At 36.9% G+C, this 26,785-nt stretch overlaps 1 protein-coding gene across 2 annotated transcripts in view; it reads left to right on the top strand.

Moving 5' to 3' along the window:
• TRAPPC9 (trafficking protein particle complex subunit 9) overlaps window positions 1-26,785 on the top strand; it is a 521,077-nt gene that overhangs the window by 24,355 nt on the left and 469,937 nt on the right. For both annotated transcript variants that reach the window (XM_052787671.1, XM_052787670.1), the window contains 3 exons: window positions 5,173-5,389; window positions 7,981-8,124; window positions 25,319-25,445. In XM_052787671.1, the coding sequence (XP_052643631.1) occupies window positions 5,173-5,389; window positions 7,981-8,124; window positions 25,319-25,445 (488 nt within the window). The remainder of the gene's footprint in view (window positions 1-5,172; window positions 5,390-7,980; window positions 8,125-25,318; window positions 25,446-26,785) is intronic.

The raw sequence follows: 26,785 nt of genomic DNA, 5'->3' as shown, positions 1-26,785 counted from the left end.
CATAAATTTTGTTGCAGAGTACCTTAACTGCCATAATCCTTGCAGTGCTAAGGGCCTTGTCTTTAATTTTGTAGTCCGTCTTACGCTGGCAGCTCCGTAGCCTCTCATGTAAGCTGCTGTGGCAGTATTTTTCCCTCGTTGTTCTTGCGCTGTTATTCTTGTGGCCTGCAAACTCCAATAGTGTTGTTATGTTGTTTTTCTTATGGAAGCAATTACTGTCATTGTGAGAATCACCTGTTCTCTTCCCTGACACCACCAATGTTGCAACTTTCACTTTACATTAGAGGAAAAAAATAAGACTTAGTGAATGGCAAAGTATGAAGTAATTTAAATAGCTGATAAGTATTACCGAATAATACCCAAGTACAAAGCTTGGCAGCTAGTCAGCATGCAACATGTGCCGTGATCAAAGCTTCCCCCAGCCAGCTCTAATAATGTCCCAAATAGAAACACCTAAGGGTTTGAGTGGGTCCTGATGAAATGCATCTAGTGAAAAAGCATGGTGAGAAGGCATCATCATTTTTGTCACCTGCTGTGTTGGAGAGAACCAGAGAAGGGTGTTCTGGAGGCCCCACTGCTTTTCTTCTGGTCTTTTTCTCTCTGCTTTGTTTTTCCCCTAAAGAACCTTTGAACTTGATGTATGCCATCAGCTATTGACCCCACAAATAAATCTTTGTGCATGTAAAGCATGCCTCAGTATGCATTGTCATGCTATATAAAATATACTTATAAAGCCAGATCTCCCACTGTCTGAAAAACCTTGAGATAAAAATCAGTTATATTACATATTTTTGTTGTAGCTCAGTCAGAATTTAGGGAGTTAATGCAGATATCATCTAGCAACACTCAGCAAAGTGTTTGACAGTTTCCCACAGCCTTCTGCTGAACGAACTGGCAAGATACAGACTGGATGGGTGGCCAGCAAGATGGGTAGGAAATTGGCTAACAGGCCGCACTCAGAGGGTGGTGATCCAAGGTTTTTACTCTGGCTGGCAGCCTGTCGCAAGTGGGGTCCCTCAGGGATCAATACTGGGCCTCACGCTGTTCAACATCTTCAAAAACGATCTGAATGATGGGATTGATGATGACACCAAACTGGGTGGTGAGGTGGACATATCGGAAGGGAGAACCATTTTACAGAAAGACCTGGACAGGCTGGAAGAGTGGGCTAGCAAGAACTGTATGAGGTTTAACAAGGACGAGTGCAAAGGCCTGCACCTGGGACAACATAACCAAAGAGCCCAGTACAGGCAAGGATCTTTATATGGCTGGGGAGCAACTTTGTTGAAAGGGACCTGGGGGTCCTGGTAGACAACCAGCTGAACAGGAGTCAGCAATGCACTGCTGCAGCAGCAAAGGCAAATTGGATCCTGGGCTGCATCCGCAGGGGCATTGCTAGCTGAGATAAGAGATGTGACCATCCCACTCTACTCAGCCCTTGTCAGGCAGCACCTGGAGTATTGTGTCCAGTTCTGGTCCCCACAGTTCAAGAAAGACACAGACAGACTGGAGAGGATCCAAAGGAGTTCAGCAAAGATGATCAAAGTGCTGGAGAACCTGCCTGATGAGGAAGGAAAGGCTGAAGGAGTTAGGTCTCTTCTCCCTGGAGAATTGAAGGCTCAGGGGGGATCTCATCACAGTATTCCACTATTTAAAGGGCAGCTACAAAGAGGATGGAGGCTCTTTCCTCACAAGGAGCCACATGAAGAAGACAAAGGGCAATGGGTACAAGTTGCACTGGGAGAGGCTTCATCGCAATATAAGAAAAAAATTTTTTACAATGAGAGCAATCATTCACTGGAATAACCTCCCTAGGGACATGGTGGAGTCTGCATTGCTGGAGGTTTTCAAGATGATACTGGACAGGGTGCTAGATAATCTCACCTAGACTCCCTTTTTCACAAAAGGGTCCCTTCCAGCCTTGGCTGTTCTACGATGAGTCTGTATCACTGAGTGTAAGTCTACCATTTGCACAACATGAGAGATCCAACTAGATGATGATGGTACTCAGTAGATGTGTTCTAGAAAAAAAGAAATGTTAAATTGGATGTTAAGGAGCATGATCATTTTTCTTCTCAAGTGATATTGGTGTTAATTGATTTTTAAAATTAAAAAAAAAAATCATATTAATAGTTTGGGTTGGGTCTTTTCTACTGAATTTTCTGCTGTACCTTGTATACCTAATGATCACTTGTTCATTTCTTGATGTCAGCTATATCTGCTATTATGATTATGCCACTGTAGAAGTTCAGTATGTGGTTGCTTTAAAAAACCCAACAAACCAACACCTTGACTGTATTGATTATTTGGGCATTGAGGCCCACTGCTGAGCTGTGAACCATTCTTCACCTTTATTGATTTCAATCAAGGATGACATTCATCTAGCTTGTAACTGCACGTCTACTATTTTGTCATTTGCTTGGGTGGACAGCGTTATTATGAGAAATAGCAGTAAGATAATCTTTCCAGTGTTGGGGAATGTATTTTCCATAAAGAGGAGTATGGCTGGGAATTATATTTACAGCTTTTCAAGATTTACTGTATATAGCATGGAAGCAGATAATAGTTATAATTTAGACTAAATCAAAGGAGGAGTCATCCTGTGATAGGTTAAGAAAACAAACTGTAGGACTGTTTTTGTCTTGCAGGTAGAGAGAACATCAGCACAACCAATATTTGACAGCAGAAAAAACACCTAACAGGATAAAGCGTATGCCTCTGATAAACAGGAAAACTAGTTTCTTTCCATATATTTGGTCTCCTACCCAGGGTAGTAACATTACGTAATTGGCGTTTTCTGATTATAGGAGAGCTGCGGGGTAATAAGACTTATCTTTGCATCCAGTTATGAGGGATAAATTGTAACATCTAATTACAAAGAAAGTGAGATTACAGAATTTTAATATAGTAAGGAATAATTAAAAAACAAATAAAAAGCTACCCTCTTGAAACAAGCCTGTGAAAAAACTGGCTCAGTTGCTTGGATAGTGAACTACAGCCTTTACAGGTGCAATTGCTAACTTGGTTTGTTATAACAGTTAAATGAAAATTAACCAAATGGAAAAGATGCTGTGCTTCAGGGGTTGGCTCTTTTGCAGCCACTTTAAGCTTTTATAAATTTGTAAAGTCAGGAAAGATGTTTGTGAATGCTACAGTAACAGCCTGCAGAATGCCTGCTGCAGTCTTCCCAGAATTAATTACTTGGACTATCTGTGTGGTTTGTTTTTTGTTCTTCTTCTTCTTCTTCTCTCTCTTTTTTTTTTAAATCCCTAGGTGGTAACACATAACTATTTGTGCTGAGGGAAAATGCAATTTTGCTGTCTTTGTGGAGATGAAAAAACAGTTTCCTGCAACTGCAGAAAATATTTGAGTAACTTTGTGGACAATCATTAAGCAACAAGTTAGGTAGCAGTGTTAAAAACTTACTCAGATATGATAAAAATAAAACTTTCTGAGAATCTGTTGCCTCTTTGATAGTTGTTCCAATTATTAGTGAGTGTTGCTGTCTATGTAAATAGCATGACCTTGTCTTTTCTCATCTTAAAAACTTAAGTTTCCATAGGTGTGTGAACATCGACAGTATTATGTATTTGAGGAATAGCTTTTGATAGTGTTTTTTTTAAGTTTTTCTAACTTTAGTACACGATCATGCAGTCATGCCGTTTTCAACTCTGCTGCCATATTTTTTTATTGTGCTAACATTTTTAAAATGACATAAATGGAAAAAAGAGTTAAAAAAAAAAGGTGGAGCAGCTTCTTTTCTGTTAGAGTAGGTAATCTTAATCTGACACCTCATGTTCTTTCTGAATGATAGCTTTTGGGGATTCCGATAAACTGGTTTAAAATTGTTCTGTATTTTCTTTTTGTCCCTCTATCTGTCTGTGTCTCTTTATATCCTGAAGTACTAAGATTCGAACTATCAGATAAGGTCATGGTGCCTTCTGAAAACTCTAGGCTTCTTTGAGGTCTCTTATATCTCTATGTCCAAAATTAGAAATGACTACTGAAAACAGACTAATTTTTTGTTATCATATTAGTATTTAAGTGACTAAAAGATGTTTTGAAGCTTAATTTATAAGAGCTAATTATTTCTGTAAAAGTTAACTGGTGTGGCTAGCATCTTTTGACTTCCCAAGGCTTTAAGTATCTGAAGTTAAATGCAGAGAATCCACTGATTGATACTTTCAGTTTTGAAGAATGAGTTGCAGAAATGCTGTTTCTGTCCTTTAGTGTTATTTTTGTATGAAGTTTGTCACTTTAAACGCCTTTGCAAAACGTGTTAACAGCTTTAATTTAAAATATATTGCTTTTGATTGTGCATGCCAGATATTGTGCACTAGGTGTCAGCATTGGTCCACTTTCAGAACTCAACAGTGCTTGTTACTGGGATGTAGCCTTGAACTAGTTGGTAGCTTCCAGAGTTTCTGCGGCAGCTTCTTCTTGACTGTCTGATTTCAAAGCGATTGTCATTCAAAGCAGAGGGGAAAGAATGGTTACTTGAGACTTGTGCCAATATATTGATAAACTAAAGCACATGTTGGTAGTCACTCATCAAGTTTGTTTCAACTTTAAGCCTAATGGGGCTTAATTTTTCACTAAATCCTTCCTCACTAGTTGGCAGTCTGCATATGTATAGTATCATAGAATGAAAATTTTGTGGTTTACAAGATCAGAGACATATAAAAGTAGAGACAGTAGTTTCTTTGCTTTCATAGTCTGAGATTTCAAGACTAATAATTGGATTTAATCTTAAAGGGATGAAAATGCTTAAGTTGGTAAATCAATACATTTTGGAAGTGGTATGTTTTTGCATTCTTATTATGCACATAAAAACATCTTGTTAAATAATTTCCATAAAATGTGGAGCTGTTTAGCTGTTGTTGACTGTTTTGACTGTTTACTTGTTAGTACTACTGACAAATAAAGTTGCTAAAGAACTCTATCTTTTCTGCTTTTGTTAGCTGTTGAACTTGAAGCAAGCTTAAGTTTTCTTGGCAGTAGAAGCTGTCGTGACTGGCTAGTTGCAAAATCACTGGCCTTCTGTAGTGTTGGAGATAGGTCTACTACACTTGTTTTTCTCTTGTGTGTTTTTTTTTTTTTTTTTAAACTCGGATGTAGGCTTTAAAATTTTGATTAAAAACTATCCTTTTCTCTTTTCGCTTTAAATTTCAGCTTTCAGAAGAAGAAAAAATCCAGCGTTACAGCATTCTTTCTGAGCTGTATGAACGTATTGGTTTTCACCGAAAGTCTGCTTTTTTCAAGCGTATAGCAGCAATGCAGTGTGCTGCACCTAGCATCCCAGAACCTGGGTGGAGGGCCTGCTACAAATTGCTTTTGGAAACTCTCCCTGGCTATAGCTTATCATTGGATCCTAAAGATTTCAGCAAAGGTAAGTGTCTCTGGGAAATTATGGATTAGCATAGTAGGTCACTCAACTGGCTTTCTATAATTTCCTTGAGAGATTTCAAATTAAACCAAAATAATTTGCCTATCTGAAACTAATTGTGGCAAATAGAGCAGTTCTTTAACACTATACCTTCACTGTTTCTTAGTGTTGCTTTCAATAATTTCAAATTTCTATGAGCCACTGCTGATTGTGGTGGTGTATTCCTCTGTTTGCAGCAAATAATTACGTTCTATTTATGAGAGCTTCATTTCTACTCTTTTTCAAAAATGTCTTTGTTTTTGATTATACACTTCTCAGTACAAAAAAGGTCATATTTTATTTCGAGTATTTTTTCAATTCAAGTGCTTTCAATTTGCGTATCAGAAAATGTATTTCTTTTGGTATTTGTTGCTGTTTGATCTTACAATGAAAGAATGAAAGATTCTTTTACATGTTTTTGTATATAGACACACATACATCCATATAATGTAATTATATTTGTATCTGTAGCATCAAATATGTCACATTTTTCCATAAATTGGATTAGAATGATGTTATCTGTAAGACTAGCATTTGGTTAAGACATTTCAACAGTTTTTAGATGCTATATATCGTTTGAATTACTATTTTATTGCATCTATTAAAAAACAAAGGAAAAATAGTCCATAAGAACACATGCCAATTCTTGTAGCTGTTAAATACTGTGTTCACTTTCTGCAACTTATGTGCTGCTTGCTGCCCTTCTTTAGGTAAGCTATTTTTCAACAATTTTATCAATGTTATCTAAAGCTGTATATAAAGTAATAATTTTAAAAGTTGTCTTGATTTTAGTATACTATGCTGCATTTTTCCTCTAAAGGAAGAGACAGCTAATATTCTTTTTGAGTAAACCTTTCCATGTTGCCCAAAAACTTGCATTCTTTTGTATACTAGCATTTTTGGGGACCATTCACTAAATGTTGTAGCTGCAGGAGAGGAGCAGCAAGCAATGGGCCGAGCATGTATTGTTGGAAAGGAGGTGGAGTTCACCAGTATGAAAAGTCTGAACTGGTTTAGATATGAATGAACAGCAGCTGGAATATTCTTTTCTGTTTTGTGAGAGTATGTTGACTATTGTTAGCATTCCAGTTTGTTGTTGTCTTGTAAGTTCAATTGTAAGTGTAGTTGTTTCTGTATATGCTAGGTCACTTAGCCATTGAAATAATGGAGCTATCTCATCAGTTCAGTCAAGGGAGAATATGGAAAAACTCATCTGTCTAGCCACTAGGTGATATTTTCTAAGATCTCTTAGCTCCATTGACTAAAGAGGCATGTAGATGACCCACTGTACATGTGGATAGTTAGTTTTGTTTTTTTTTTTTTTTAAACTGGTGTGATTTTAGCAGTCACTGAAAGAAATGGTGTGTGGGAGGAGGTAGAAAATGCCAAGTGGACTAGACAGAAAGGTACAAAGAGTCTAGGAAGAGGGAATGTGCTGGAAAAAATATGCTGTGGCCTATGATGGAAAAGGAGAGGACTGGGATGGGACTGTGTTGGGAGAAGAGATTGTAGAAGTTCTGCAAGAAGTGACGATTAAAAAAACCCCCCAAATGACGTGATTGGTGTTTATCTTTCATTTTTACCTTACCTTTATGTTGCACTGAAGTGCTTTGTCAGATTTTACTCCTAAAATAGCTGTTTCAGAGACATATGGGAAGATCACTGTAAACCGTAAGAGCTACTTGATAAGAACAACCTTTCACACATGAAAAATAATGAGACTCTTGTGTGCAAAATATAAACTCTCAAGGTTTGGTTGCAGTAAATATTTCAAGAAAAGTTTGCTGAATGCTGAAGGGTAATATTAGAAGGAAGGCTGTTTAGAAGCTTATGAAGTACTGCACATTTTGGAATATCTGTTATTTAAAAAGTATTGCTCTTTCTTACTACTAAAAGCAGGTTAAGTTTCATGAAAAGTACTGCATATTATGCTTTTGAAAGAAAAGTTACATTGTGATGATCTATTTATTGTTACCATAGATATGTTGCAAATACGAAATAATTTATAGTCTGAAACTTAGTTTTTAAAGACTGAAAATCAGGAAATGTGCTTCATGTCCTGTAGTTTTATTGCTTTTTACTGACTTTTAATGGTCAGGAAAGCATTCAGAGAAAATATCTTTTGCTTGATCTTTAAAGAGAGCTAAGAAGTACTTGATTTGGATAAAAATGAAATGTCTGTATGAAATCTCATGTGCATTTCTTGTTCAGAGAATTTAAAAAACATAAAACTTTAAAGGTTTTCTGTATCATTTTGTTTTTACTTCATGGGAAGTGTAAACTTCTTTTTCTGAATTCTGATGATAAATTTATTAGTTGATAGACAAGCATATAAAACAAAAATTGCTTTCACATTTAAATATTCATGCAAACTCAAAGATCCTAATTTTTCTTTTGTTTTGAGTACAACATTTGGATTTTGTAATTATTAGTTCCATTGGGTGATTTTTATAAGTGTCATTAAATTACTGCTTAGTATATAAAGAAAACCAAAACCAATTGGTTTGTGATGACTTCCAGCTTTAAAAAGTATTGAATGACTGCTTACTTTATAGGAACTCATAGAGGATGGGCTGCAGTACAGATGCGTTTGCTTCATGAACTTGTATATGCTTCCAGAAGAATGGGCAATCCTGCTCTGTGTGTCAGGCATCTGTCTTTCCTTCTCCAGACCATGCTGGATTTTCTTTCTGATCAAGGTATGATTTTTAAAAGAAAGAGATATTTGCACTTTCTTGCAGTCAAATAATGTGACTGTTTTGAAATATACTTAATTTGAGAAGTACTGGAGAGCACAGAAGTTAGGGAATTCTGTGAATGCTATGAGGTAGCTTGTTGATGGTAATCAATCACGTATAGAGCGTTATTAACTTTAAATATTAGTGTTCTGACCTTGATGGGTAGTATCTAATATAAAACTTCCTTTAGTGTTTTCCATCTGAAAATTGACTGCCTCAAGCCTAATGCTGTATTTCCTCTGTAAATATTAAGAATATGATTAGAGGGCTTAATTTGCATGTGGATTAAAAAAAGAAGCATTATTTAAAAATACTAGCAGCTTTTGTAAGTGCTATTAATGAAGAGATTGAGAGGAGCTGAGGTTGAAAAGTAAATTCAGAAAAGAAGACTCTACGGTAGTTCAGACTGAATCTACCATGAGTTTTCTGATGAAATATGTTTTCTGATGAAATATGTTTTCTGATGAAACATTTGTAGTGTGGATACAGAATTCATCTAAGGGAGCAGGCACGATTCTTGTCTCTGTATTTGAGACGATGAACTTGTAGAAGCTGAACATGATGGAATTGAATTAAACAGTGTTTAACTAGGACAGTAGGCTTAAGTTTCTGTAAGTTTCTGTGGTTTCTTTAAAAAAAAAAATTTTAATTCCACAATAAATTTAAGTGGGATTTATAAAATTTGTCAGTGGATGACAAGGGAATGAATGTATCTGTGGATGATTTTCAGAAATGGTAATGATGTGTGTGAGGACCCTTTTGCGGGGGAGGGCCACACAGCATTTATAAAATCACCTGGAAAAGGAAAAAGTGACAACTGTTATGTTTGTGTTATGTTTGTATTATGTTTGTTAGGAAAAATATTTCAAACAGGTTTGTTTATCACCCAGGTTAATGAGATTGAACTAGTGATGAAAGGTTTTAAAAAATGTTTTTGATTCACAGTAAGCTAGGTAGACAGTGCATTTTTTTTTAAGTTAGTCCCTTGTTTACGATAAAGAGGATGGGAGTAAAATGGTGTAGGTTTTTTTTTCTTTTCTCCTTTAGTTACGGCCAAACGTGTCTCCTTGGTGACTTTGCTGGTGAGCTTTAGGTCTTTGCCTGCCAGTGAATTCCCTCAGTTTAGTGGATCAAATCAGTAGTGGATGAAGGAGAGGAACTGAAAGGAACTAATAAACTGGAATAAATTATCTTTCTGTCTGTAGACCTTTTTTGCTCTCAAAAGGTCCTTGGATCTTCCAGGACTTTTAATGAAGCTTCTTTGATTTATGTATGAAAAGATTGGCTGAAGACAAGGTTTTAAACTCTTCTACTGTGCATGTCCACATTTGATGAGAAGCAACTTCTGTGCTTCTTGTCTTCAGACATTGTATGTCTGAGTAGAGCTTCCAGTTTCATAAGACCTATGATCACTGATATTTACTGTCTTTGAAAAATCAAACTAAATGTTCTCCAATGTGTTTGAAAAGTAGCTGAATGTTTTTCTCCTCCTCTCCTGAAGCCATCCGAAATAGAACTTGCTGTTGTGTTTGAAGTCTTTTATTGATAGCATGTTGCTCAGACACGGTTAGTGGTGTTCCAAACTAGCTAGAGTGTGGATGACAGTGCCAGAAATGTATTTCTGGCTTGTAATTTTTTGGTAAGTTTTCTGAGATTGATATCATGTGATGTTGTGCAAGGGTCCATTTAGCATAGGAAAAAATAAACTAACAAAACCCCTTCAACCTTGGATTGTAGTAAAGGACAAAGGCAAGATGATTTGAATGCGTAGGATTATGCTACTTACTATTTTAAGTCTGTGAACTGATTCCCTTAGATTATGAACTTTTAAAAAGTGTTGTAATTAGTAACTCTGATAATCACATGACTGAAACTTCCAGGTTTTCTTAACCAATTAAAGGTTTAATTAGTAATACAGTAATTTTCAGTTTATCTGAAGTAATACAGCAGCATTGGAGTTCAAGAATGTTAAGTTTTTCTTATTTTTCTGTGTTGCATAGAAAGTTTTTCCATGAATGTGTTTTTTTCTTAAATCAAATAAACTTCATATTTTTAAAGCTTGTAATTGATAATATATGTTAAATCCTACACTTGCATTTGAAATTCAGGTAGTTTGCAGAGCATCTTTAAAACCAGAATAAATAGAAGTGAAAACTCTTAAGCTGAAAGAAAGTTACCAGCTAAACATTTGGCACTGGAACTTGATCTCCTAACCCTTTTTGTCTCAGGATTAGCTGCTTCTAAGCACAGAAAAGGAATATTCTCTCGTTCTAGTTTGTTAATCTAATTCTGTTCATTTACTAGTTCAGTTGAAGTTGAGATACTCGGACTTCAGAACACAGAAAAAATTGATCACTTCAAGTAGAAGTTCAGAAGATGAGATGTAGTAGTTATAATGAAAGATCTATTAATTAGAAGCTCTTGCTTTTATTTGTGGTACCCAAATGCATAGTCAAAACTAGTTGGTGTTTACAACAAAATTTTCTTATATTTTAATTGAATGACACTTGATAATTATTTTAAAATACAGCTTTTGTATATGTTTACTTGAATTACAATTTCCAACCATGCAGCCTGGCAAATCTGAATAAAAAGTGTCATCAAGTAAATGGGAGATGTCAGTCACTATTTTAACAACATGGAAGCGAAGAGTCTGATTTAAAATTAAGCTATTTAGTTACATAAATATGTAAAATGCCGTCTTCTGCTTAGCAAAAAGAGGTACTAAATTCTGCATAAAAGCTCTCTAATCTCAAGCCATTATGTTTTAATGTTAACAAGCCCTTGAGAATCACTCTTTCTTTAAATAAGAATTAAAATGTGCAATTGCAAAGTTGCTTGGAATTAAATCTATCTCTTTTGCATAATGCTTTTTGAAATATAACACTGGGTGTACAGCTCACACTGAATTTGATTTGGGTAAGGTCAGATACTTGGAAAAAACCCCAATATTCTATTGTGGATCTTTATTGATAATACCCATAGTATTTAAAAGGACTGTGATTTGTAATGTGTGCAAGTGATTCTGAGTTAGCTCACCTATTAGGGCCTGTCTAAACATAGAGTTACTTGGAAACAGCTATTATCAAAATGTGACTGTTCAAACAGAAACCACTTACAGAGAGCATGTCTGTCACCCCTGCAAGTTCACATTCTTTCAGACATTCAGTAGGTTTCTAACTTTCATGCCTGCTGTTTTGCTTTTGGTGGCAAGGATCTCAGTGCACTGAGGTGACCTTTTCTCACCATTCATGGTATGAGATGAAACTAGGAATGCTTCATTCCTTTTTTTTTTTTTTTTTGTGGATGAGTTCAGTTCATTAAAGATCTTTGAAGTTTGTCTATTTTATTATTTGGGAAATAACATGCCCTTTTCAGTGCTTTTCAGTATACCTCTGCCATTAAGATCTTCCTGTCCTGTGATTGTTGTTGTGCTTTAGTTCTTTTCAGCCTTCTAGTGAGATGATAGGCTTCACATCTGAGATCTCCACTGCTCTGTCTGTTGTGTACTTAATTAATAACACTACTGATTCTATGATGATTCTGCCTTGCATTAAACATGCAGCAGTCATTTTTCATCTGTTGACTAGTGTTCTGGATGTCTTTATTCTTGAGGTGAGTAACAGTAGGTGATGGAGAGAACAATATCTAGAGGTACTTCCTGAAACGTCCTAGGGTGCCTTCCTGTCATTGGTTGATTCTTATATCGTTGGATACCACTGTTAGTTCCAGCTGCATCCTCTGTTACTAGACTTTAGGGCAGAGGGTGGTTCCCAAGGCAGTTTGGCAGGGGTTTTAGATTGTGGAGGCTAAAGTGAAGGTGCACATTGGCCTTCTGACACCAGTTCTACCCGTTGGTCCTGGATAGTCAGCAGGCAAAGGTAACAAGACAAATGACAATGTTCCATATTTTTTCTTTTCTCCATCATGGTTATTGATTTTGGATACAGCCTACATGATTGAGCTCTCTTGGGACCCTTCAGGTGCATCTCTATCCAACTGGATTGTCAGCGCAGGTACTATTACAGCATTAGCATGGCCTTTGGTGTCTCAAAACGTCTGTTCTGCTGCTCTTATCATTCCTTAGATAAACAGGAATATTCTCTTCAGAAACAGAACCACATTCAGTAACAATCTGAAGAATGACCATGTGGCCTCTCATGTATGTATATGTTTACCTTTCAACACCAGAAAGACAGAATAGTGGATATCATGTAATTCAGTCTTTCTGTGATGACCTTTGCCTTTAGTCTTTTCAGCAGCAGCACTGACCAAAAATAAATAGGCTAAGTTCCACAGCCATGACCACAAAATGTCTGGGAGCTTGGCAAATAAAATGCTTGTTGTTCCGGTTTTGCAGATCTGGTTATCAGGGCTTCTTTGCTCGCTGAGTATACGATTTTGAATAATTTTAGCTTGGTTATCTTTCTACTGATGTCATGAAGAAATTTGTTTTAGCCCTAGCAAACTAAAAATTATATCCTGGGCTTCATTACAAATATCCCTTTGATAGAGGCATGCCCTCCCCAGAGTGGATACTCATCACCTGGCCACAGTCATTGATTCTGCTGAAAGACATGAAATCTTTAGTGAAAGACTTGTTATGACACTTTTCAACAAGAGGACAGATGAGGTCTTGCATGTGATGAAGGACTTTAAGGGGTTTCCCTGCTGTAGCTGGGTATTTTATCTTCAGAAGCAAACCTTATCAACAGAGTTCATCAGTCTCCTTTAGGAGGGATTTCTGTGTGTGGATTTTGATTTTCACTATGCCTACTTTATATAGCTCCATATAGGCATTGCACAGGAAATACCATGGAGTGCCTGAGATCATTACTTGGTCAGGAGTTGTTTTTATGGTTTATCTCAGATAGCAACTGCATGCCATGGCTACACTTGGTCAGTGGGATGATAAAAACATAGCTCTACCTAAGAAAAAGGTTTTTGTTCCTTTCAGAGGTCCTGAGCTGAATTTTCAGAAATATCCTTAGTTGTCTAAATTTCATTCATGTGATTCTGAACTCCATGGTGGCAGGATTCTATCCCTACTGCAGTACTGGCTATTACTTGGCACTTCAAAATCATATGACACGTTGATCCATGCCATGCAAACCTTAGAGGTTTCTAAGTTTGGCTCCAGGCTGTTTTCTCATGAAAACAATCTCTCACCTTCCAGAAGATGCTTATTCTCAGCCAGTGCTGAGATCATCCTCCCTTGATGAAGAATTCCTGCCAAAATTTATGCTGAATGCTATTTCAGTTCCCCTCATCCTCTAGATCAGTTGTGATGGACTTGTCAGTGTTGGCTGGGCAGACAATTTTGATGCCTTGACAGCTTAGAGTTGTTGGTAGTTGGAGGACCAGGGACTGCATGCCAAAAATTTGAGATTGCTTTTGGAACCTTTTCATCCTCCTTTCAAGACTGCTGTGCTCAGGTGATGGCTGACATATCAACTGCCGGGGTGAGGTCTGTGCGTTTTGCAAAGACGGGATGAGCTTGATCTAAGAAAAAAAAAATCCCCAAACCTTGTTTATCTTTAGAAATTATGGTTAAGCCTGGACTGATAGTAATTTGATGATGTCAGACATAGTGTCTGACAACTCTTGAAATATGCCTTTCTATCTCACAGCTTGAAAGAGGAAACTATGCAGTATTTTACAGACATTTTTATTTATAGAACAGATTGCATATGCATTCACTTGGTGCTATTTAAATTTCAAATTGCTATGTAGAAATATAGGAAATAAGAAAGAATATTAAACTGGGCTCATAAAAATTGACAGCTAGACCAAAAGCAAATGTGTAAATGCCCTTAAGTGTAACCCTTCTGCCAAGTCTAGACTGGCAGCAGTAAAGACCAAACTCAATTTCTGAGGATCTTTACTTAAAACAATGTCTTGAATTTCCACCCAAACACCTGGGAAAATGAAATCAAGCTGCATGGGCACTTGGTGAGTTATACTTCCCCAAACAGATTTGACTAAATAGCATTTCACTGGAGAAAGGAATAAGAATAACCTATAAACCTATAAATAATTGCTGCTACTCTAGAGCATGGAATAATTTAAAACCACCTCTTGTTTTGATGGACTGCTGGAGCAACTTGTTACCATATGTTCACCTAGCCATATCCCGTTCTCTTGTTTATGTCTTGCTATGACTTAATCATTTTTTCCCTGTTTAGACTGCTGTAACAAGAGTTCTTGAGAGCTTCAGCTCTTTTTTTTTAGTTTGAAATGGTTGGTCGCCATTGCTCCCGTTTGCCGTTCCTTCTGCCTATTACCATAGCGTTCTTCCTCTTTTTTTTCCTCCTGTTGTTCATATTTAGGTCACAGGAAACACGATTATAACTATTAGAAATAAAATGTAAGATAAACAAATATGAAGGCCTGATTTTAAAATAAACAAACCACCTTGACAGTAGTATTAAACTTTGAAAGGAGGAGATACATAAAAGTAAAGAAGCTAATGGGAAGAAATTAAAAGGAGTGGTATGTTTGTTTGCTGGTAGCATAGAGACTGCTTAAAGATGTCATAGTAGATTCTCTGTAAGTGTATTCTCCTTCTCCATTAAAACACACATAAAAAAAAGAAAAAAGCAAGGGTGGTTAAACAGCAAAATAAATGCAACTGGGGAGAAAAAAAAGTTTACTGTATAAAAGTGGATGTGGTGTCCAAACGTAGAAAGTAGAAGGGAATGTCAATCCTGATAAATTAAATGGGGGGGGGGGGGGGCGGCGACGACGACGACATAAGCCCAGAAAAGATTTTGAGGCGTAACTTGCTGAACTCATGAAAGCTAATAACTTCTTCAAACATATTAGAAGCAGGAAGCCTGCCAGAACTGAAACTTAATTGAGGTATAAAAAGAGACACTCAGGGAAGATTGAGCTGTATCAGAAAATTTTGATCAAGGCTTTCTTTTTAGGAAGGAAGATTCCAAGGCTTGATCCTTGAGAATAAATCTGTGGAATTGTTTCAAAGTGTAATTAGAAATGGTTTATGGTGGGGAGTGATCTGAACTGTAAAATGAGTAGTAATAAATTTCAGGTACCAGATAAGGTTCAAAGATGCTAAAAGAATTTTAAAATTAAATAGTTGAACTACTAACAGTAGCAATTAATGCATTTCTTAAATTGTCTTCATTCTCATTTTAAAATTACAAATGGCAAATGCATCTCTGCATTTTTTAAGAGTTCAGAGAGTGATGGAACTTCTCACTGAGATGGGTTTATCTCCAGTGTAGATGTCTGCATCCTAGTCACCCTAATGATCCTGGCCATCCCAGTGATTCTTTTGACAAGATTCATCTCTCCCTTTACACATATATGGCTATCTCAGTACTGACTAGGTGTCTGCACCTGACCCCAGTCATCGACTCTTCTCTTGAAGTAAGGTAGACCGAATTCCATCCTATGAACCCATCTGGAGTTCAGTAAATCTGTACTGGGTAAATTATAAGAAACTATATTAAATAATAGTAGGTGTATGGATAATGGTGATCTACTGGGAAGGAGTTGGAACATCTTTGAAGCATGACTTCTTTCCAAGGAGTGATAGAGCATTTAAATGAGTGTGATTTAGTTAATACAATGTTCCTGAATTAAAAAAACCCCAAACCTTTTTGGTACGTTGGTTAATTAATTAATGATTAGAAGAGATAGAAAGAAACAGTAAGTGAATGAGATTATGGTGTTGAGGAAGGAGATTATTAGTCATGTGGCTTTTGTTTTTCCAAACAGTTGTAAGCTATTAGGAAACTGGCAAAAATGGCAATATCACAATTTGTTGCTGAGCCAGGGTTATGTAAAAGAGTTTCTAGAGTAGACTTGATTGTGATATTGTTTCTTGAGAGTGGAAAGTAAGAGATCCTGTGTTGGAAACCTTCTCTTAGAAGGTCTGCTTATGCTGACTGTCACAAGTAATGCCCTGAAGTGTGTGTAATGTAGGCACCAGCTGCTTTGCTCTACAGCTTCTCTCCTTTTATGCTGCAATACTTGATAATATAGACGTAGCCTGTCAGCACTTCACAATGTTTTGTAGTCATAAGGAACGTTATTCCTGAATGCTGTGTTTAAATTAAGACAGCATTTTCCCTAGGGTCCTCTATAGGGTGTAAATTAATTTTTGGAAAGGTAGAAGTTATTGATTTCAAGGGCTGAAAAGAATGAAGCTTTAATCAGACTAAACAGAGAATATAATGCAAATTAAAACCTGATGTAAAATTATGAGTTTAAGTGAGGTTTACTTAACTGGCACTAATGAACTGGTTTTAATGCACTGCATTGTATTTTAGTTGACAAAGTACCTGCAAGTTGTTTTTGCCTAACCAGTAAATCTTTCAAAAGGGAGCTAGTTTGGTTGGTCTTATAATATTAAAATTAACTGATTTCAGGATGGAGACTGAAATCTTCAATATAATTACCAGGGAATATTTATAGAAGCATGGTAGGTTCTTAGCCATTAATTGGGAATCTTTTTACAGCTTCAGCATAGTGCCACATCTTATCTGTGTACATATATATATAAAAAAGTATATTTGTGTGTATATATGTATAAAACAAATGTAATTGAACAGACTTGTCACCTCATGTGTTCGATGTATAGCAGTGGCACAACACAGTATAAGAATGAATATATTAAGAAAAGCTTGAATGTAAATGCTTTCTGACATATTGTAATAAAAGACTTAGGAGGTTGTACATGAATGTGGGAGGAAGCTTCTTAGAAGCCACTTAGCTCTTCTTATTCATCATGGTACCATGAATTTTGCTGCTTTTCATCTAGTTCTGTGTTTTCTTCAGTTGTGTACTATAAAACTTCAGCGCTGTTATGTGCTCTTGTTCCTGGAAGTTGTTTATCTGCAACCCTTTTCCGTGCTTTTTTACCCCCCCCCCCTTTTTTTTTTAAATTCAAAATAGTAGCAGTAGGGTAAAACTCTTCTGAGCTTGTTTTATTCTTCTAAAATCTCTCTCTGGAACTGGTGTTTTCTAGAGACAAGTGGCTTATTAAATAACTTCACTTGAACTGCTTTATTAAGATGGTGTAATTTATTTTCCTGAAATACATGTCTTTTAGACTATGTAGAAAGTGAAGGTTGCTAAGAGGAAAACCACAATACCTACGCATGTTTACCTGTTTCAAATAATAATCTGCTTATCCTTGTGTTTCTTGAATAACTCTAGTTTAGATCCTAATTCAGTGAATTTTTCTTTTTTTTTGAAGTGGAATAAATAAATGGGACTAAGTAAACTAGCAACAGTGATAAAAGATTTAAATTCATTTGTGTAGCACAAAATATGAAGACCAACTTTATTTTAAGTCATATGTTATATGAAAGAAAAAATAGTGTACTGTGAATAAAATGAAGACTGATCCAAATTGTCTAGCATTATAAACAAACCTGAAAGTCTTTCACACATGATTTACCTTTGTTTAGACTTGGATGTTGATGAGGTACAGAGAAAAACTCCAGTCAACACCATATCCAAATTCTTAGGTAAAACAGAAGATTGGTTATTACAGTAAAACAGTACATTTCTTTATGACAGAAGTTTCCTATTAATTTGTTTTAAGTCATTCATGAACAAAATGAAGTTTCTGAGCTTTAGCTCAAAATTCCTATCTTCATGCAGTTACCTCTGATTTTTGAAGAAGCCTGATGTGATTAATTGAGGGAAGAGATACAAGTGTTCAAATGAAGACAAGTTGCAATTTTTGTGTTCCAGAAAAAAAAAGATTAGTTTGGGGAAGACATACTTTAATTGGCAATGTAAAGACATGAAGAATTTGTGCTGTATTTTTAAGAGCTAATATTTTTGTACTGAAGGAAGCTATGTTACTAACATTTGAATGAATTTTATGACACTTAACAGACTCAATACTGCTCTCTTTAGCCTAAACCCAAATGAAGGCACTGGAAACAAGGCTGCTACTGAAAGTAGCTCTTTATATGTAAAAACAAATATCCATGTTTAAAAAAGGTCATCCATGTACTTTGGTGAACTCCCCACATGATGTCCATTGAGCATGATTGGATGTGCTAAGAAAAGAAGAGTAAGGTCTAGGAGTGATACTGAAGAAACGTGTTTTTTCAAAAGGATGGGAAAACTCAACTATGTGTTAGTAGAGAGAGCTGACTCTTCATTTTAAGTTTTCAGCCAATTGTCTAGGTTTTTAAACAATTAAACTGTCCTTTTCTCAAGCAAGAGTCTCTTCTCTGTGTGTCACTAGTGGAGGCATTGAAACATTCAATCATGATAATCCCCTCAGGCCAAATTCCTGTGACTTTGCATAACAGTATATTGGGAAAAATGTCCTACAGAAATGAGTGTGTTGTTCTTACCATCTTCTGTCTCTGTGCTTCTTCCACCCAAAATACAAAATGAGATGTGTTTAACAGTTATCCCATTGTATCTGTAAATTTTTACAAAGCCTAATTTGCTCAGAAGGAGCTTTGCAGCAGTCCTTAATTTTTTTTATCATGGAAGTTATCTATGCTTAATTTGCTCCACTTTATGTTGAGGTAGGTCTTCTGGTATTTTGTAACATGAAAAAATTATTAATATTGTTCAGTGTTTTACATACTGATTTTGTATGTACAAAATATATTTTTGTAGTATTCAAAGTATACAGACATCTGAAGTTTTCAGATATGGTGGAGAACTAGATACCAAAATTTTAATGGCATGTTTCTGAACTCTGACTTCAGCTATGACAATTTTTCATGAGATTTTATCTAAAAATATTTTTGTGCTAGCTGTGAATTTCAAACTGGCTGTGACTTGATGTGTACACATTTTATATAATTACTAAAAATCTTGTCATAGAAGACTGTGGTGTGTTTAGTCAATCTCTTCTCATTCTGTCTCTGTGGTGGTTATCTTAAAAGCAGAAAACATTACTCTGACACACACATAACTCTTCTTTTTGTCTATGTTGGAAAGATTATCTCCCCCCCCCCCCAAGTTAGTAGTAAAGCTGATAATTTCTTTTTCAAAGATGAGCTGTTACCCAACAAATAACTGAATCCTTTTGCTCTCATTCTCATCTTTGTATGGATGGAGCCACTTTCTTGGATATTTTTCATGATGATCTGTTCATGAAAGTGCGTCTAGGTCTGTGGGTAGCATAGATTAATTATTTTCTTGTTGTTCCTGCTCTTTTCCATGTCAAACTGTGAATTTTATTAGTTTTAGTCTCCATTGTATTCAGAGATTTATTTTCCTTGATTTCTCAAAGAAAGAGGACTCATGTGGTCTGCCAGTGCCTCTCTGGTTTTCCCCATAAGAATAGCTTTTGAGTCTATGACAAAACATGGTGTGGAGAGCAGATCAGAGATGTTAATTTATTAATTTTGTTCCAGTCTCATGACAGTTGTTTATACATAGAAAAGGTAGACCCTAACAGTGCCCTGAGGAGGCAAAAGACCTAAAAGAGGGAAAAAAGACCATTAATTCTCACTCGCTTTGGTTATTTTGTCATCCAGTTGGCCAGTCAGATTGCACGTGCTTCCTGTCTAACTGATGACCTAATGAATATAGGTAGGAGTCTGAAATGTAGCTGTTCAGGGCAGTATGAAAACTTAGGTAAAAGTGCTGAGATTTATTGCAGTAGAGAATATTGGAGTGAAAACCCAGCATTCCTTCTGTTGCTTTCAAAGCAACTTGCTCAAGTATCAGATCTCTGAGCAGTTTGAAGTCGTGTTTACTTGCTCCATGTATTTTTCAGAAAAATATTAGAGATGCTGTTTACTAAAACTGTAGAAAATGCTGTCATCTAATACCTATCAGACTTAATGTAACGGAAAAACAGGTGATGCTTGCCTGCAAATTAGAGGAGATCTGCTCAGTTCTGCTGAATTAAACAACTGAAATACTGAATTAGTGGATTGATCATGCAAGTCTTGCTAAGGCACTTCACTTAGAACATTAGCTTGCTTGTGGTACTGAAGAGTGATGTACTGAGTATACAAATAGGTTGCTTACTGTCCATCTGCATCTATGTGAAACTAGAGATGAGGGACTACCTGAAAGGTCATGAAGACCTTTGCATACATGCTATAATCTAGTGATTAACTTCAAGGTAAAAAGTTTGTAGTGGTTACTGTCTATGAATACTCAATTTCTACTTCAGCTTTTGTGAGGGTCTTAATGTATTTTGTGCCCTTTTTGAAATTCTTTTTTAGTTTAAAGAACACACTGTGTCTTGATGGCAGGGTGATGCTGAAGATCTCCCTGGCAGCAGACACTGACTTATTTTCTTTCCTAATTGTAAGAGGGCTCGCCAAGCAATTTTTTTTTTTTTTTTTTTTTGTGAAGGAAATGTCTGTGTTTCTGGGTGCAGAAACTACTGTTTCTCTTGCTTTTTCTGCTGTCAGACTGACTTTTCTGTCTTGTTACATGTTACTAGTAACTTACCAAAGAGATGTTTGACTCTTTGTTCCTGAGAGAGTTGGGTAGGCCAGTTGTCTGCCACTTCTCAGGGGCTGACTGCTGCAGGAGGTCTCCTCGGACTTCTCCTTTGTGAACATTATTTGCTGTTTTCAAGGGGGAAGGAAAAGCTCAGCCAGCACAAAGAACCCTGGATACTAGGTTTTTTGTTAAAATGTTGATTCTGGGCTTATCACCAAGGGAAAATTGAAGTCAGAAGGCTTTTAGCTATTTGTTTCCCAACTTCCTTTTTCAATATTTTAGCAAGTTGCATAAGGAAATAGAAAGCTGTTTGTCTTCCAGTGTAGTTGGCAGGTCAGACATAGAATGTTCCCTTTCTTCATTCTACCTTGCTGTAGGTTGTTCTGCAGGGGACACAATGACTTCATCAAAACCAGATCAACCAGTTGTTTGCCAGAGAACAAATATTGTATTTTTAATATTTGACTTAGTTTTTAATAGGTAGTGACTGAGACTGTTGCATCCCAAAGTTGGAGCGACTCGGGTTTGTGGATTTCCTTTGTCAGAATTCAGGTGAAACGACACCAGGGGAGTTCAAACAACAATCAACATTTATTCAACCAAGCTAACCTTGCCCAAGTATAAGTGAACTTATCAATATGAACCTTGCATCATGTCATTAAGCCGTTGTTTGACAAGAGAAGGGAGGTGTAGAAAAAGGAGCGGAAAAAGGAACATGAAACTGTGTCAGGAGGAGAGCCCTCCCGTTGAGTCATGAGGTTCAGAGCGGACCCCCTTGCTTTCTGGACTCCTTCTAAAAAGGAGCCCGGGGTGGCTAGATCCACTCCTAGTCTCATACTTGATCAATGGTTTATGTTTAAAAAGATGAGGCGTAGGGATTGGGGAAAAGAGAGGAAAAAAGAGAGAGAAAGAAAGAAAGAAAAGAAAAGGGTTTCACCAGTCCTGGGTCCAGCATTGGTCCAGCCAGTCTAGAGATCCAGTTCTGGAGGGCATGTGCCGAGAACTCATCCTCCCTTCTTTTATAGTCGGTGGTCTCAACGCGCAGTTCACGTTCCCAGGGTTCTCTGGAGTCAGTCGGTGAGCTTGGGGGTTCATTGGGGAGTTGCCTCTCTCTCCCTGCTGGCATGACCACTTCAGATAGAAGTGCAGTCCCGTCCTCTGTGGGGCCCCCTCCTCCAGGCGTATATGCTGTGCTCCTTCTCATGGTTGCTGAGGATAAGGAATTGCTGCTTTTGAGAAGCGCGGTCCCACCCTCCATGGGGCCCTCTCCTCCGGCCACATTGTCCTGTTCACACAACTCCAGCGCTTTTACAGAGGCCATCTTCTCTACCAAAGTTCTTTAACGAATGTTTGAGACATTGACTATAATTTGTCAGACTGTCACAGAGACCGAGTACAGATATTTTAAATTTCTTCAAGTATTGAAGAGCTAAATCGTACAGTTATAGCAATTGTGCTCTTCTAATTTTCTCTGTTATCTGCCAAGGCATGAAATGCTGTTTGTGTGATACTGTTAAATCACAGTTACTGAAGTGCTTTAAAAATATTAGTCTATAACTGACCTTCTTTCCTGTCCAGGTCTGATTTTTCAATGGCTCCATTATTGTGAAATACTGCGTCACATTATAGTGAAACTAGCAGAAAGACTTTTCTTTTTCACATTTAGAGCTTTCAGTCACAAATGGTTTCTAACTGTGCAACTGAAGCTTTCAGATTTTTGTGTTCTCATATTAGAAGAAGTTTTGAAGCACCTTTGGGACAAAACCAACATTCGTGGTGTTGACATGAAGTAATTAAGCAAAAAATTAGCAAGAATATTGGTGGACTTGCAAAATTTTCAGTGGTCAGAAGCAGCTAAAAAAACGTAATGAAAAGAATTTGGTATGAAATGGGGAAATTGTACTGAGGTTATACTAAACAAACTGAGAAGTATGTGCTCGAGTGGCAATACTGACTATGGCTTTGTTCAGCTTTATTGGTTGCAGCCGTTCTATGATCCTGATCTTTCAATGAGTCTGGAGAGAAACTGTAGGAAAAAAAAAAATCATGACTGTAGTTATTCCAGGTGAGGAAATAGTCCATCATTTCTCACTCAATAAATGAGTCTCTGTAATACCTACATGAGTATCCAGTAGTGTTTCTAGCTGCAGTGCAGGCTTTTAAAGCGGTTGAGGTGAATTCACAGGTCAAAGGATCAAGTGATGAATGCCTTCCTGCTGATGTATACAAGCATGAAGGCACTAGGTGGGTAAAGACCTCCAAGAGTAGCTGTTTTCTATCTCTTCTTTGCAAAGAGAAAGATAAGTACCGGTGATAACTGTTTCAGTCACAGTCAGTCTTCTAAACTATGGGTTGGGAGACTTAGTAGTTGAATAGATCTTCCCAGGAAGTTTGTGCAGTTTGTGATTGTGTCAAAATATGATGACAGCCAGGCAGATGCTAGGAGAATTCAGAGCTGTTTGAAAGTAGCAGTCTGTAGCAGGTTTTTGGCAACTATAAAGCTTTGCAAATTTGACTAAGTAGAGAAATTTGTATCATTCATTCATACCACAGAGGTCAGGTAGCAGAGGTGCTCAGTTGACAGAGAAAGGCTCCAACATTTGCTTTCAGAAGTGGCTGTCAGGCAAGATCATGCAGCTCTTGCTCTTTTGCATCATGAGTGCATCTTAATATGTCCTATTGATGTGGATTCCTTTAGCATCTCAGCTGAGATGTGGTGCCAAGTAAAAAGTAATAGAACTGCTGGCTTGGCAGCAGCATGTTTTAAACTGCATTTCATACAATATCAGCATAGAAAAATGTCTTGTTTTAGCCTTGTCTTTCCAGAAAGCATGCTGAGCTTCCACTGTGAAATAAAAATGCAACTCAAATCTATAAACAAATTCTTTTTGCAAGTGGCAGCATGCTTTCTTTGAATACAGTAATTGACTGTTTCACACTAGGAAATGAAAGCCAATTCTTCAGAATGACAGACCTCCAGTTTCAAGCAGAATTAAGTGCATACGGTAGTGTTGTCTTCATCATTCTTGGTAGCTGTGATGCTTTCCACCTCGGCGGATTCTACTTGTACTATGTGCCCTTGCTCAAATAACATGGCAAATAACAACCTGAATGCTGTAGCCTGAAATTTTTGTGAAAATACTGTCTTGAACCACTACAACTCCTGGCTGTGCTGTGCTGATCTGAGTGTGTGTGTATGTCTAATAATGTATTTTTGGGAACATTTCCTACACAAAATTAAAATGTAGTGAATGGTTCAAGAGACAGTTCAATGAAACACAGACACAACCAAGGCAATTTTTCAGTTATGTGGCATTAATTTCAGTGTGAAGGCGATTACAGTTAATGTTTATTTGCTTTGAAAGAGTATGTACTCATGGCCTTGGAAGCTTACAAACTAAGCTGGATTGATGTGGGCAGCACAAACATCATGTTTGTGCCTTTCAAGGCCCAAGGTGGCGTTTCGGCCAGTGGCGTCATTTACAGGATATGTTTCTCTCACATTTTTCTCACTGCTCCCTCTCACAGCTGCTATGCAGCATTTTGTACCCTTTCTTAAATATGTTATTACAGAGATGCTACCAGCATTGCTGATGGGCCCAGCTTTGGGCAGTGGCAGGTCCATTTTGGGAGCTGGCTGGAACCGGCTCTCTCCAACGTGGAGCTACTCCTGGTCTCTTCTCCCAAAGGCCACCCCTACAGCACCCCTTGCTACCAAAACCTTGCCCCATCAACTCAATACACTTGTCTAAGCAGGTTTTTTGGAAAGCAGTATTTGCTATTATTCTTTCCTTTTCTCTTTTGAGTATTTTGATTTCTGAAGTATTTTCTAGAAACAGTTTAGTTATTGACTAGTTATTTTTATTGGTAGCACATATAAGGAGGAATGTTTACTGTGCTTTAAAACAATATAGGTCTAAGACTTTTCACCTATCTCATTCTCCCCTCTAAACACACACTCTCAGGCTTATTTCTGTTTGCAGACTCCCATTTCATCACAGAAATGTAGTTTTGTGTTCAGGCTGTATATTTCCAAATAGACTTCTTTTTTTTTCTGGAGACACAATTGTATACATTGTTATAAACAATTTTTTGATAAAATACATAAGCATTTATTTCCATTATTGAAGGTAACCCAAATAACATATGTTTGTTTGAATGTTCTTGTATTTTTAAGCAATTTAAGCAAACAGAAAAATTTTCTTACCAGTTGTTATGATTTAGTAGCATACTATAGTACCATTATTTTAAGAATAAGGTAGTTTTAACACAAGGTAACATCAAAAGTAATTTGTTTCTTTCTTTGGCTTTGGTATTGTTTCAGCTAATATTTCAGAGCAGGGCTTGTTCACGTAACAATGCTATTTATTAGTAACCTTAACATGCTTAGAGGCCAATTGTGTTGGATATGTAGATTTACTAGATAAATTGTAGATATTTGTATTTTGATAATGGAAAAATTAACAAAAAGTAGGTATAGAGTGACACTTCAAAACTTCTGAAAAGTCCAGAAAACTGTCTTGCGTAAGGTCACGTAATTATATTTGATCCATTCATTAAGGTTTCTGGAGCATAACTCTAAGCATTGTATGCAAAAATTAGTTGGCATTCCATTAGAGTTATTTTGTATAAATACAAAAAAACCAAGTAAAACTTTAGGCTATAACTTCATCATAAACTTTTGTTACATGTAAGTTTGAAATAGTTTTTTCATTTTATTTTAAACAAATTTATTTTCTAGAAAAGAAAGATGTAACACAGAGCTTGGAAAGCTACACAGCAAAATGCCCTGGTACAATGGAATTCATCACTCTTCCAGACGGTTTGAAGTTACCTCCTGTTCCATTCACCAAATTGCCTATTGTGAGGTAAGACTCCAAAATACAATCTTTAACTTTTCCACAGTACCTGTCAAAATTTAAAGGATACTGGAAGGATGTAGTCTTCTCAGTTTACGTAAGTTGTTCACAGTAACATGGAAAAATGTCGAAATGTCAAATTGTTTTGAAAAGTTCTTAGGCAAAAATAGAGCCTTTGAGCAGAAAATACCTTCTGTGGCCTTTAGTTTCAGAAGGAGAGAGGCTTTTTTTTTTTTTTAAACTGTCACTCAAGAGTTTCTGATACAATTGAAGAAAACTATTTTGTCATTGCAGCTGAGATTTAAGTTCAATGCCTGATCATACTGAAGGTCCAGGAGTTGGGTGCTGTTTCCATCTGTGGAGCATGGAACTCAGCTGGAACTGATGACTTTTGTAGCTTGTTCCTTTCCAGATGATGCGTTTTCAGGCTGGCACCTTCACTGGCCTATTCTAAATCTATGTTCCTTTTTGTGCCTGTGTGCCAAAGCATATCATGCAGTCAGTCCAATGAATAATACCTTGTTTAGATTAAAGCCTAGCATGAAGCATTAGAGAGAGTCAGAGAGAGAATACAGCCATTGGGCATCAATAATAAAAGAAAAAGCTAAAAGAAAATCTTTGTCAAGAAGCGGCTTTTTGAAGGAAAGAAAATTGCTATTCAGAAAAAATATGGCAGAAGTTATTGAAGAGTTCTCGTAGAGATTTGAGTTCTCAGTGGGACGTCATAAAACATTTCATGAAGCAAGAGTTCTGGTATCACAAAGAGATAATAAAGTGTATAACCAAAGAGTGAAAATTATATTTATTTTCATATTACTTTTAGTCTCTAAAATGAAAATGAATGTTTTACTTTATGACCATTTTTCATGATACAACTAGTTTTACTATGTTCTCTCTAACTTCTTCAATTTTTTTTTTCACATTTACTGAAGAGACCTTGTCTAACTATTTGTAGTGCATTTAACATGATAGGTCTGTTCACACTAACAGTTTGTTGTGTGGGAGGTGCTTGCTTAAGGTGCAGTTTTGACTGGAGCATATGGTTGTGTGCGGTCAGATGGAATTGTATGCGGAATCAGAATGGTCACACCGTTTCCAGGGGTGTCCTGGCAACAGTGGTTTTTTTTTTCTCCTGGTTGGACCAAGTAGAAAGCTGTGCACTGACTAGCCACCTGGGTCACTGCACTTTTAATGTGTACTCATGGGGAAAAATGCACCTTCCCTGAGGTCTTCCAGCACTGTCCCCTCAGTGGATTCAGTTGGCACTGACAAATCATCTAGGATGATTCTGCAGATACCTGCTCTGTGTTGCCTGTTCAGTGGTGCAGTGTGTACTTTGGAGTTGTGGC

This window comes from Harpia harpyja, chromosome 5 (assembly GCF_026419915.1).
Source record: "Harpia harpyja isolate bHarHar1 chromosome 5, bHarHar1 primary haplotype, whole genome shotgun sequence".
NCBI lineage: Eukaryota > Metazoa > Chordata > Aves > Accipitriformes > Accipitridae > Harpia > Harpia harpyja.
This window is presented reverse-complemented; position numbering and strand designations above follow the sequence as displayed.